This window comes from Notothenia coriiceps, unplaced genomic scaffold (assembly GCF_000735185.1).
Source record: "Notothenia coriiceps isolate Sejong01 unplaced genomic scaffold, NC01 NC01_scaffold00033420, whole genome shotgun sequence".
Taxonomy (NCBI): Eukaryota; Metazoa; Chordata; class Actinopteri; order Perciformes; family Nototheniidae; genus Notothenia; species Notothenia coriiceps.
Window position 1 is genome coordinate 125,615 of NW_011366121.1, and position 14,060 is coordinate 139,674.

General features: G+C 41.0%; 1 protein-coding gene across 1 annotated transcript in view; it reads left to right on the plus strand.

Annotated features, from left to right (window-relative positions):
• The window catches only part of LOC104961548 (protein diaphanous homolog 1), an 87,975-nt gene that overhangs the window by 25,000 nt on the left and 48,915 nt on the right, over positions 1-14,060 (plus strand). Inside the window, exons 6-16 of the mRNA XM_010789857.1 lie at positions 623-706; positions 800-863; positions 1,311-1,450; positions 2,599-2,704; positions 2,920-3,030; positions 3,251-3,369; positions 4,606-4,722; positions 6,967-7,082; positions 9,688-9,752; positions 11,609-11,788; positions 13,811-14,057. Coding sequence (XP_010788159.1) covers positions 623-706; positions 800-863; positions 1,311-1,450; positions 2,599-2,704; positions 2,920-3,030; positions 3,251-3,369; positions 4,606-4,722; positions 6,967-7,082; positions 9,688-9,752; positions 11,609-11,788; positions 13,811-14,057 — 1,349 coding nt within the window. The remainder of the gene's footprint in view (positions 1-622; positions 707-799; positions 864-1,310; positions 1,451-2,598; positions 2,705-2,919; positions 3,031-3,250; positions 3,370-4,605; positions 4,723-6,966; positions 7,083-9,687; positions 9,753-11,608; positions 11,789-13,810; positions 14,058-14,060) is intronic.

The window sequence follows — 14,060 nt, forward strand, 5'->3', positions numbered from 1 at the left end:
TATATTAATATTAATTTACAACACATCTCAACAAAATGGCAGGCGGCAAAGTAAGTTCAGTTACTTACACGAAACACTGTTTAAGCACTGTGTCAGCGATTCTTCTGTATAAGAGAAAGCCTACAGGCTACAGCGTCAGCTACATACACAACATAACAAGCTATCATTTAGCCAACAAAATGTAACAACAAATGTGTCATTAAAAGAAAATGAAATTTTTCAACATTATGAAGTTTACTTTAACACCAGAAATTCAAGTACTTCATGCTAGTGCTACTCAAATGATACATGCCTAAAAGGACTTTACATTTACATTTACATTGCATTTAGCTGACGCTTTTATCCAAAACTTTAAGGTTAAGAGTAGGTTCAGTAGGTCTTTGTCACAATTCACGCAGTATCTCTCTCTATTCAGTACGTTCAGAGGAGTACCAAGAAGCCAAATGAAATGCTTAAGCTCAAATGTAAAAAAACAAAACAACACTTTTACATTTGTATTATTATTTCTAACATACAATTGCAAGATAATGTCAATGTGAAAAACCACCAAATAGAAAGTGAGCCATAAAATGTGAAAATATGAAAGTACAGTGTATCGATCATGTCCTCTCATCTCTTCCAGTTGGGTGCAGAACTTCGGAGATGAGGGGCTGGCCCTGCTGCTGAATCTGCTTAGAAAACTACAGGACGACAAAGAAGAGTGCTCGTGAGACATTTAAACCACACGATAAGCAATTTGACTCTTTAGCAGTGTGTTTGTAATGTCTTTTTTGTATCTCTACTTTTCTCCACAAACTAGACATATCGGAGTGAAATGTCAACACGAGATCATCCGCTGTCTAAAAGCCTTCATGAACAACAAGGTAAGACAATGTATTATTAATTGCATAGAAATCCTTCATTCTGTCTTTATTATGGTTTACATTGTTGTTGCCTGTAGTTGTAACAGACCAAGTAATAGACTCATTCTAAGCCCATGTTGTGTCCTATCTGCAGTGTAGCACTTCTTCCACTAGAGGGCGTCAATGTGACCAACTTTGCTGTTCAATACATGCTGTCAATAATAACTCTTGTGCTTTCATTTTTTTAAATTTGTGAATGCAACCAACACTAGATAATTAGCATAAATCACATTTAATAATTACACATCATTTTAATGAGTGTAAATGATGTGGAGCCTGCAAGAGAAAAATCGATTGTGATGTAAACACTATCATTTTAAACATGAAAGGCTGATCGTTATCTTGCTCATTCAGCTTTCTCTCATCATCATCATCATCATCATCATCACACTTTCTTTCTGTCTTTAGTGCGGCCTAAAATCCATGCTGGATTCAGCGGAAGGGATTCCTCTGCTGGTCAAAGCCATCAACCCCCGGGTGTCTCACATGATGGTGGACGCTGTCAAGCTGCTTTCTGCCATCTCCATAATGGAACATCCTGAGAACCTGTAGGTGTTATAGGGACATTCTGACACCATGTCCTTAATATAATGTACAGAAAAGATGAGCCTGGAAAACCAATTATTGTTCACAGTTCAAAGTCTAATATGTTTTCTGTTAGCAATTAGGAATAATCCAGCATTTTATATTTATAACTGAACATACTTTTGTCTCTTTCACCTGTATGTCAGGTTTCAATTAAAACTGTCAAGCAAAGCGACAGAATGCACTTTTTTCTGCATTCATTATTTTCAAGGCAAATGTAGTATTTGTGTATTCATATTTGATGAACTAGAGATGCACCTATTCTAGATACTGAACCGATACACATATTTAACTGGTGATTGTTTTTTTAAATCAAGTAAAAGTCAACTTTATTGTCAATCTCAAAATATGTTTGTACACACACAAAGATCAAAATACTGTTTTCCACAGTCCCGAGGTATACAGAAAACACACATTAAAGTACAAGAACACTCAATATTTACAAAAAAACACAAAATAACCGTTAACTTCAAGTAAGCAGGATATATATTTCAAAAAAGATGATGTACATAGTGCAAATGAGAGTGCAAACAATAACTGAATAGCGTCTTTAAAAGCCATTTCATCCTGCTACAACAACTACCTATACGTATTGCCCGCTCACTACTAATGATACTAAAGATTGATTAAGCTTCTCCACTCAGTCTATTTCTTTTCTTATCCAAAATGTGAGACATAGAGCTCCTCACTGCCCATGGAGCACATAATGCTGGAAAATGGAGGTGATTATTTCTCCAACATCATAGAGTGGCCCCATTTCTGGAGAGACATAGCAACACTCCCACACGGCCAACATGTTCTTTCATTTGTATACAAACCACATGTGCATGCCGCTACCCATTGTGCTCCTTCATCCTCCCTGAGCCAGCCAGCGTCTCGGTATGCCAGCGACTGCTTCAGAGTCTGCCTGCAAATAACTGAAAGGACATTTATCGGGTGCTAAACTGATGCACAAAACAGATCCACTGCCATGGATGAATGTCATCTCATTTGCCAATAGGCTGAGGGCAACTTGGCATGATTCGTCCATTAACATTAAGTCTGTGCCTCTCTAGTAACAGCATATAACGATGTTTTATATCAGATGCATAATTGTCTGTTTTTGTTGCAGTCATGAGCGTGTTTTGGAGGCCATCACAGAGGAGGCGGAGAGACAGGACATCGAAAGGTTCCAGCCTCTCCTTTCTGGCATGAGAAATCACAACATCGCTCTAAAGGTGCACATCCACACGCACCTTAGCAATTATAAATCCCCACATGTATTCTTGTTGATAAAAGACACAGACCCAATTGCATTTGATTGACAGCCCTAGTCAATGCAATCTGCCCTGTAAAAGACTGACTCAGCGGATACTTATTGTGTTTTGTATTATAGTTATCATATTTCCAGTTAGTCTGAATTGAAGCTAACTTCCTGGCGTGTTTTCAACAGGGTGGCTGCATGCAGCTAATCAACGCCTTGATAAGCCGCGGAGAAGAGCTGGACTTCAGGATCCATATTCGCTCTGAACTGCTGAGATTGGGACTCCGAGAGCTGCTGACGGTACAGAAAGAACTCTCTTTTGATGTTTTCAAAGTGACTCTCTAACAACACACACAAGTACTTACTCTTCATGTCTGTCTCTCTTGATGCCTCTGTCTTGCTTATGCTGTGAATTTTTTTTTCTCTCAACTGTCCTCACTCAATGTTTGTCACATTCTCCCTGTCATTCTCCCGCTTGCCTTTTCATCCCTCCGCCTGTATCCCATCGCTCTCTCTGCAGGAGGTGCGGAAGATAGAAAACGAAGAGCTGAGGGTGCAACTCACCGTGTTTGATGAGCAGGCTGAAGATGACTCTGAGGACCTCAAAGCGCGTCTTGATGACATCCGCATTGAGATGGAATATCCTTCCACTGGGCAAAATGTTTCCTCAGGGTCAACTTTTTGACCTTGAAAATCTATACGTGGTTTACGACACAACTTTGCATGCTTGTGTTTTCGCTTTGACTTTATTTGCTAGAGTCAAAGGAATAACTTTTATAATGCTTAGAAGGAATATGTACAAACAAATAGGAAATAGCAATGCACGTGTCCCTTTACTATAAAATTAGTTTCAATCCACACAAAATCTGATTTCTCTTTTCTTCCCTGTTATAAGCCCGACCCCTTACTTTGTGCCTTTTTTTCGTAACAGAAATGAATATTTTCATATTTGATAAGCATCATCTTTCAGGCTCTAGGGGCAGTGTAACCCTGTCTGACTTTTTTTCAGCCTAATCCGTCTTTGCCAATTAGCAGCTCACAGACATTTGCTACTCATCTGCAGTGCGGTAAAAGCAGCAAAACATCCAACCACCGGTGGACTTTGACATTGCTTTGCTGCAGGTCAGAACCATCTGTTCTTTTCTTTTTGTACAGAGAAGGGTCAGTCCAATTACTGCTAAGTTGTGTGCAGCTCAATTCTTCTCCAATATGATCTCCACCTTTTAAACGTTTATGTCTATCATGATGTTGTCCTGGTTTGACAAAAAGCATGTTTACAGATTAAGATTTAAAAGGACTCTCTTGTGTTCGTTATCACACAACACTTACTGTTTGAGGCTATTTGACTCAGTGTGACATCCAGTAATTCTTACTACTACAGCACACTTTGATTAACAGCTTAAAAGATTATTCAAACAACTCCTGTAATTCTGTGTGCAGTCTGTGGCTTGCAGTAATATGTTTCAACACCAGGTGTCTCCTAGGGCTACCCAACACCGTGTAAACACAGTCCTACTGCAGCATTGAATAACCACTGAGGTCAAATTATTTTTGAAACTTAAACATATTTGTGTGATACTACTGGTTGTAGTAGTTGTACAAGACATGTTAGAATCTCATCGTGTCTATACGACAAAGTGTATAAGAAGGGATTAAAAGCCTGGTCTGTAGTTCACTGTAGATTCTGAACTCATACATGATATTCAGTGTTCAGGTTTGTTGCTCCAAGCCTTTTAAATGGTGTATATACAGCAAAAGTTACTGCAAGACTATTCAGAATACTCACTTTGTGTTAAAGATGTTGTGTATATTTAAAAAGGTGTAGAACTCTTTTATTGTATTATGTTAATTAAGCCTTAACTGCTTTTGCTTCACTGATGTGAGGGAAGTGTTTGAGATCCTAGTCAACACAGTGAAGGACTCCAAGGGAGAAACCCACTTCCTGTCCATGATGCAGCACCTGCTGCTAGTCCGTAATGACTACTTGGCCAGGTAACACACGGACATATACACACTCATACATGTCAATTCCCTCGCACACCTGCACCGACCCAGCCATTCACATATTACAGCTGAAATGGTGATATAGGTTCTGTGATGAGACTACATACATTCTATCATTATCATACGTTAAATCTCATTTGTGGGTGAAAATTACAATGAGGTTAATTATTCAAATGGATTCAGAGAAACAGTGCATGTAGCAAAAGGCAAATATGCAGAGATTGACTCTAGAATAAGAATTCAGATTCCCAATTGCAGCCTGATACAGCCATATCATAAAGACAGTAGTCATGTCACAGTCACTGGCAATTGATTTAGCAGTTTCAATGCAGTCCCATAAAAGTACAGCAAAACAATCAAGGCAAAAGGAATTGAAGAAGTAGTCCTCCTCTCCCTTCTCTCAGTCCATTTGCTGTTTGTTTTCAAGAGCGCCATTCAAAGGCTGAGAAATTAATACATGCAAAGAAGTCCAATTCCATTTTAATAGAAATGAACGCCATCACCTCTTATCACCAGAAATATGCTAATGTCTCTCCCTGTGTCTTCCAAAGCCCTTGGGAGTTTAGCTGGGGAAACAGAGGAGAAGAGAAGAGTGAATAATTGAATGACAAGACGGGGATAGAATAATGTTAAGGAAGTGGAGAGTTGTACGGCATAGTGTTCGCACATTTGTACACGCATGTCCACATTCACAGTCAGCAACACACAAGAGGAATGTGTTTGCTTTGCTGAACATCACAGAAAACAGGCAAACACTCACAACAGCCTGCCCAGGCATGCACACATTTGATGTTGTAGTGTTGATGGTCAGCGTTGCCTTGATGCTATCAGACAGGCAGGAAATTGAAATTGTGGTTTATTTTTAACACAGTTTGGGGAATAAATTGTGAGGCTTGAATAGGTAGGTTGGACCAAACAAATGGTCCCAGCTGAGGTCTTTTTTCACCTCCCCTCTCTTCCATCCCTCCCTCTTTCCTGTCCTGCTTCCTCCATCCAGGTGATCTGTGATCCACAACAGAGGTGGTCTGTAATGGACTCCTCAGAGAGACAGGAAGTGAGGGGGAGGGAGAGCTATATCGTGGCAGAAAATACCTCTTGATAATTACAGTGATGAGGGGAGAAGCGAGGTGGAGGGCGAGACTATAATGAAGAAGAAATTGAGAGTTGAAGCAAATTGCTAGGTAGATGTTGAGGGAATGAGGGAGAGACGTACAGGGAAAAGCAGGCTTTGCATTTGTGTGGGAATGAATGAAAGAGCACCTGCTGATTTGCTCTTACAGTTTCTCAAGCTCAAGTGGAAACGGTTACCTGAGGATCTAACAGAGTACTTAAATGTATTTCCATACCTCTAGTCATGCACATACTAAGCATGCACATAGACCGCAAACAGCCTTATAGATTTAAAAATGTAATGACACATATATGTATTTTATAATTTTTCAAAATGTGTATAACCTCAGGCCTACCAACCACATTTCTCCTATTATTAGGCTTGTATTAAATGCCAGCTCTTGGATGTAGCCAAACAAACCTATTCCAGTTTTACAGAAAGACACTAGATGTCTCTCTCGCTCCACGGATAAATCTAAGCTTTACAAAAAAAAAAACCTTGAAGTATATTGAAGGAGTGGAATAAGTGTTAGACAAAGGCAGAATGACTAAGAGAGACGAGATGCAGGGAGACAGAATAAATAAAGTATTGAGTTTGTGACTCTGAGAGCATCTAATGGGGTCAGGGAAAAAGACACCTCCAAAATGGAGTGTCGGTGTGAAGCTGGTTTGATCAGACACGGGGCGCTGGACATACACCAACACACTCTCAAGAACACAGTTGCACACAATCAATCATTGTGACAAGAAACTCAAACTGTCATGGTCACACAGACAGCCAATCTCAGCAGCAGACAGAGACAAAGTGACGAAGCATGTGTGTTCACACAAATGAACCTACTTTCATCTCTTCAGTCCCATGCCCCGCTCAACATTGTGTTCTTATTCATGCAGGCTTCACTGGTATAGAACAAATATTTGTTATAAAACATTTGCTATAAATGTCATTGTGGTCGAAACATGTGAAGTATGACACATTCCTTTTCCCCCCAGCATCACACACTAACTGTTGTCCATTGTTTTTCCATCCTTCTCACCATCTTCCCATTTTCTCTCTCCACTTCTTTCTCTCCATCTTCTAATCCATCTCTCTGTAAATCTGTCACTCTCTCCATCCTGCAGGCCTCAGTACTACAAGTTGATAGACGAGTGTATTGCTCAGGTTGTGCTTCACAGAAATGGAGCGGACCCGGACTTCAAGTGCCGTAGCATCGGCTTCAACATCGAAGGCTTGATAGGTGAGTTTCATGGACCAGAAAACGCATGATATTACGTTTCCTTTTCACACCATGACACCTTCTGGCTCATCAACAAACACCCTGAAACAGGTGGACCCATATTCCTTTTCACAGTCATTAAACTTCAACACTGTGGCTCAGTGCTGTGCGAGTTGAACCTTCAACCATGTCTCACTTCTGGCCAGCCCCACCCACAAACCCTGACATTATTATACCTGGCCTATGTGATTTAACCTTGGTCATAATACAGTGTATAATTCCATGGTTGTCAATTGTAGAGTACAACCACAGGGTGGAGCCAGAGTGGAAGAGTGTACCTTTGAGCTGAATTGTGCTACAGGTTTTACAGTCACTGGTTGGTGGTAAAATATGATCTTTAGCTATAAAGTACTATATAGTAGGTGAGATTCATCTGATATCTCCAACGTTTGATCCCTGACACACAATTGGTTTTATTTAAACTCTCAGGTGCTTGTGGTGAATGTATTAATACTAGAAAAAGGTATGAATTCAGCAAGGCCCAGGTACATGTGTTCATGTGCCTTTGAATAGGTTCACAAGTCTTTTAATTGGGCATCAAAGGTGTGATTATTCCTCCTTTTCAAACGGGCCATTTAAAGATCCTGTCCTGATGTCCTTTCAACTCGAGTAAAAAGGACCCTTTTAGAGATTTCTCCTTGATAATAAAATAGGCTAAGCTTAAGCAGTTTGAGTTAATCAAATCAAGTTGAGTACTTTCCAAAGCCACTGCCTTTTCAGCTTGCTATGCCTTTGCTGCAGCTCAGCAAGAAGACACTTTTGGAGAAAACTGTTTCAGGGGAAACAGAAAAAAGGGAATTCTAGGAAGACTTAGGAGGGTTCTCACTTGATTTGATTAACACAGACTGCTGGAGCCTCATATTGGCTTCAGATAAATATGTTTTTGCACAGAACGCTGACTGTATAGTTTTCCCTCTATCGCTTCCATTGCAAGCACATTTGGAAACGATCTTTAATGGCTAGTAGTGGTTACAGCAAGTTATTTAAAGTCATTTGATGCACATGTATGCACACAATTATAGTTTTAAGACAGATAAAAAAAAAATGGTAAACCTTGTGAACCTATCATAAGTGGCTGTGAGCGAGACACAGAATGCCTACCAGCTACTGGAATAACAAGAAAGCATTATGATGGCCCCTGATCCATGTCATTTCCTGGCACTTCTTTTTTTACACACACATGAAATGCTGAATTTTGCTGTGGTGCATATGCATTTAAGTGCATGTGGAATTGTAGACTTGAGTGACAGCACTGGAAACACCTGCTGACTATAGTAAACCAAACCAGAGCATAATGGAGTTGCAGGCCATGTCTCAAGAGTTCAATACTCCTTTATGGCGGGTCTCCGTTGCTCACCACAGGAGGCTCTAATTGCACTGCTTCTAAATGGGTCCTGACATACACACAAACTGGCTGGCCTCCTTTAATGCTGCCAGAGTTATTATCGGTGGAAAGCAGCCCAATTCTGCCCTGCATGCATTATTTAGTGTTTTTCTTTGAACTCTGAAATTCAGCACAGTTTTCTCCCCATATTCTGGCTCCCTTAGTGCTCTCTATTCCAAGTTTGTCCCATTTAGCCTTGCCACCATGACAGAAGTAACAGCCCCCCTTCTTCCATTACGCATCCAATAACCATGTAAACTCATACAAATGCACGCTCTGAAATTGTGTGTGGGTTGGCATATTATTGTGAAGTCCTTTCATCTGGCAAAATCTTCTCTCTCACAAAATAGATTTCCTATTTTTGCTCTGCCTAGCCTATCTAGATATAAGGCAGCTTCCACTTCTTTTTCCACCAGCCATATTTTCAGACTCAAACTTTATCTCTTCACAATCTGTATATTTCACTTTCTATAAGTTATTCCATTACTTCATTTACTATTTAGCTTTTTCCAGCTCTTCTATCTCTGCTATCTATCTGTTTGATCCCTCTCCTGGGATCATGATTAGCTGTCTTTCATCCGGTGACTTTGTGGCATCCATCTTCATGTTAATTAGTTATTTTACGGCACCGCCCTGCACTTATTCTGCAAAGGAACCCTATTGGCAGCATGTGTCCTTCTCACCTGGTCCTATACCAAGAACAACCTCTGATAGTGGATTACTTTAACACTGTTATATAGTCTTTTTTATTATTATATTACATTATTATTATTATTATAAAATGGTGTCAGATGTATTTCGTGTGCTCCCACCTCTCTTGCACAGACACACAGCCAGACAAAGGTGTATGTATTGGATGTTTAAAAGGTAATGATGTGTAGAAGCAGAATGCAACAGATGGCACCCTGTTGTAATGAGATGCCTCCACAATCTTCTCACAGATCTTGACTTTGAGTGGTGTGATAAGGGAGAAACAGGAAGACCGATAGGATCCTTTCTTTGTGTGTATGCATCTGTTTGTGAATGTGTATCTGGGCACACCGCATGTGCCAGACTGAAGCGTGCGATGTCTTCACTTCCAGACGTGTGCAGGTGCATTGTCTGAAACCCTTATCTTACCCACCACCTTTTTTTTTCTCTTTCTCTTTTCCATTATTCTGTCCTCTCTCTGTTTGTCCGCAGACAACATGGTGGACCAAACCAAGGTAGAAACAAGCGAGGCCAAGGCATCTGAGCTGGAAAAGAAGGTGAAACGCACTCAAAATGATTCACGTTAAATAACCAGACACGCTCACACAAGCAACAGCAAGTCACACACACACACATATTTTCACGTCATCCCAGAAAAACCTGTCACAATCAAAAAAGATTCATACATTGTTAAAGCCAACGTCTCCCGCTCACACACATTGAGATTGTAATGAAATTCTATGCGACCAGTGTTTGTCTGACATGAGGTGACAAATAAGAAAAAAGGGAGGGACAGAGGGTGACTAAGAAAATAATAATTCATGTGTCCGACAGACAAATACTCTATAGGCTAGCAAATAACACACACACACACACACACACACACACACACACACACACACACACACACACACACACACACACACACACACACACACACACACACAGGGGGGTAAATGCCTTGATTGCGACACGCTGCTGGCCTGATGTTCCTGTTCCAGTGACAGGATAATTGCAAAGAGAGAGCTGCAACTAGCCTTCTTTCAGGCATGCATAACGACACACACTCACATTGGATCATATCCATTTATCCACGCACATCCACACAAGCACACATTACATGAACACACTTGGATTCATTGACACACACACACACACACACACACACACACACACACACACACACACACACACACACACACACACACACACACACACACACACACACACACACACACACACCATAGTGCTAGGGGTAATTGCAGGCAGTCTCTTTGGCAGGAATTAGGGATGAGGCTGTCAGGACGCTGACAGCTAGAGTAACGGATCTGCTGTCGGAAATGAAATGAAACGGCCATGTGTGTCTGTGTGTTCATGTTGTCATCTGTTTGCATACTCTTATCCTGTTTGTCAAGTGTGCTAGAAGAAAACACTTGACAATTTATGAAAGTGGGGACGTTAAACTAGGGTACAAAATGTTCTTTTTTTCCTTAAAAAAAATGCATACGCTTAAAATGAAAGAGAGACGTGAACTAATACAAGTGCACTAGAGCATCCTAACTCAATAATTGACACTAATTACCAGTACAATTTATATAATGAAACTGAAGGCACTAGACTGTAAGAAATGGCTTCCACTGGTCTTTGAGCTATAAAAAAGTGCTGCAGCTTCAAGAGGGAGACGAAAAGCTTTTGCATGCTTTGCTCCCATATCTCAGTCGAGAGCCGTGGTGTTTTGGTAACTTTGGGCTTGATATCGATGCTTTGCATTTTATGTTGAGCTTTTACTGCTCTTCAGTCATCCTTTAAATTCAATTGTATAGAAAAGGAACTTTCGTTTGAAGACCTCTAGCTCTAACCTAATCCTGTAATAGAACCCCTCCCAAAACACCCATTATTTGCCTTTATTTTATACCAAGAATGCTGTCAAATATTTAATATATTCCTTTGGTAATTCATTTCTAATACTATTCAGTATTGAATTTGAATTCAATCATTCAATTCAAATAATATTTTTAGGGTAAATGTACGTTTGTTGTTTTGGTATCAGTTACATGAGACTGTTGGCACAAAAGTCCTTTATATTTGCTGACTAGAGTCTGTGCCATATATCCAGGGGAAGTTTAGTCTGACAGGTGGATATGAACAAGTTGCACGTGTTTAACTGAATATTCATAAAACATACACATCACCAACACTATTTTCTCAACAATAGCACCGTATCTGTGCAGTCCTGTTGCCAATTGGATTGTTTGTTAGTGCCTGAGAGAATATTTTTTGCCAGCCTCAAGAGAATTCTTCTTGGAATTGAGCACTGCACAACAATGGAAAAGCCAACAAAGAGTCTACTTTGCACTTCAAGAATACTGCAACTAAGCCTGTCCCTCTCTATGACTTTCCACACGTGTATTAGCTGGATGCAGAGCTGACATCACGCCACGAGTTGCAGGTGGAGCTGACGAAACTGGAGGGCGACTATGAGCAGAAGCTGCAGGACTTGAGCCAAGAGAAGGAACAGCTGGCCAATTCGAAGCTGGACCGAGAAATGGAGAACCAGGGACTGCAACTACAGCTAGGCACTCTGCAACAGCAGGTACACAAACACATACTTACCTTTCTTTAAATTCAAATAACTCCAAGTATAAAAACAGAATTGTTTGCATTTTAAGAGAATTATTTGCTGAGTGGATTCATCTTACAATACACACCTACATCTATTGAAAAGGTGAGCTGAATCTGACAGTTCATACAGACAAGGTGATCAGCTCCAACAGACTTCATACAGTACTTCCATCATTGTTTGATGCCGTAGACAATACAAAAAGAACCAGAACATTAGGACACGTCCATATAGATTGAGTCAGATCATTGAATCAGTGAGTTTAATGGAACCACACACCCACACAAAACAGAAACTTCTGCTAGAGCTGCAAGAAGTGAAATATTTTGAGCCTTCGATGAATACAATATTGCAGAAGTCTAAGCACCAAAAAGTTGTCCAACATCTATGCACACCCACACAAACACAGAAGCCCCCTGGCCTTAAATGAGTTTGCCAACTGCCAGCATGGCATGAAAATAGGAAACAAACTAAAAGGATATCGTGAGAATAAGCCAAATCCTTTAGAGATTAAGAAACTCAATAAAAAAAAAAGTGGAAAGTGGAGGAATTGGAGTATAAAGAGTGAATAAAGGGAGAAGAAAGAAGAAGAAAGGAAAATGATGGAGATGGCACAAACTGAATGTTTTAAGGCCAAGTGTGTGTGTGTGTGTGTGTGTGTGTGTGTGTGTGTGTGTGTGTGTGTGTGTGTGTGTGTGTGTGTGTGTGTGTGTGTGTGTGTGTGTGTGTGTGTGTGTGTGTGTGTGTGTGTGTGTGTGTGTGTGTGCACTCATCCAGTAGGGAGGCAAAGATGAGGATTGTTTAGCTGTCAGTGTCCTGCTGCCACACCAGCTGGACTCTGCCTCACAGTGACACCCGAACTCACAAACACACCAAGTGACCCAGAACAGTCTGCCTCTGTGCATGTGTGCTCATGACCACGTGAAGATGTTCCGCTGTTTGTGTGTGTGTCAGTCAGCGAGAGAACTACACAGCTTCCAAAATGAGCTTCATCCAAAGTGGCTGATGCCAGCAGAGTCATCGTCTCACCACACAAAAGCCCTAACACACATATGCACACACAGTTGTCCGATGCATCAAAAGCATCACCAGCCAGGCATCAGACAAGCTTCTCATACTAAGATGGCTCACTTCCTCTGTGTTTGAGGCGCTGCCCATCCAAGATTTCTTCACATGTAGAGATCTCTCACTGTCCCTCTGTGTGAAGCTGTGCCCAACTCTTCATCTACTGCCTCACTAAGAAAGCTTGCCTCCAAGGCCCTTTATGTCTGTCGCTGTCTTCTTTTCAAAGTCTGAGGAAACGACACAAACAATTTGTTACGCTTCAGACAGACACGCTTTCACAGGCACACTGTTCACACTCAACACACCTTCTGTAAGTCGAACCCACCCAGTGAATCAACTTCTCTGTACTACGCTCTGAGTTGTGTAAAGTGTACTCCATCTCAAAGCGCCGACCTTGCAGAGGCCAATATTAGCTGGCTGATTTTAATGACTTGGACAGTTTCTCTCAAGAGTTGTGCCTCACTGATGTAAATACTGTGATTAGTCATTCAGTGTGGAAATAAAAAAAATAATTTCACGCTCGCTTTAAATTAATTTGAGTTTGTCCTCTTAAAAACTTTTTTCGTTTGATTTCCTCTTTGGACTTAATTCCCCCTGTTGTGTTTTTCTCTTTGTGACTTGTCCTCCATCCTCTCCCCATCTCTCCCAAAACTCAATCCTTCCCATGCTTTAATCCCTCTCTACATCACTCTTTCTTTCTCTCAAATCTAATCACTGTCGGCATGGCCATTCTTTTGAAATGGTGGAGATTGCCAAAGCTATACACAATAATGACAATTCAAGGAATGAACAATATACAGTCAAGTTGTACGTATACATACATACATGCATACTGATAAACGTCAGTTTGTGGTGTGGAGAGTTACAGTAGTATATCGAGTCATATTATGATTCAAATGTATGATAGCATCCTTCATTACTCTCCTGCAGATTGAAAAGCTGTCTAAAGATCTGGAAGAGGCGAAGACGAGAGTTGTCACAGTTACTGTTCCCGTGCCAACACCAGGTTTGCCGCCTCCACCTCCCGCCCCTCCTCTCCCAGGCCAGAATGCAGGTATGCCCCATCCACCTCCTCCCCCACCCCTACCTGGCCAGACAGGCATGCCTGGTCCCCCTCCCCCTCCTCCTTTACCGGGTCAAGCGTGTATTGGCATACCAAGACCCCCACCCCTCCCTGGCA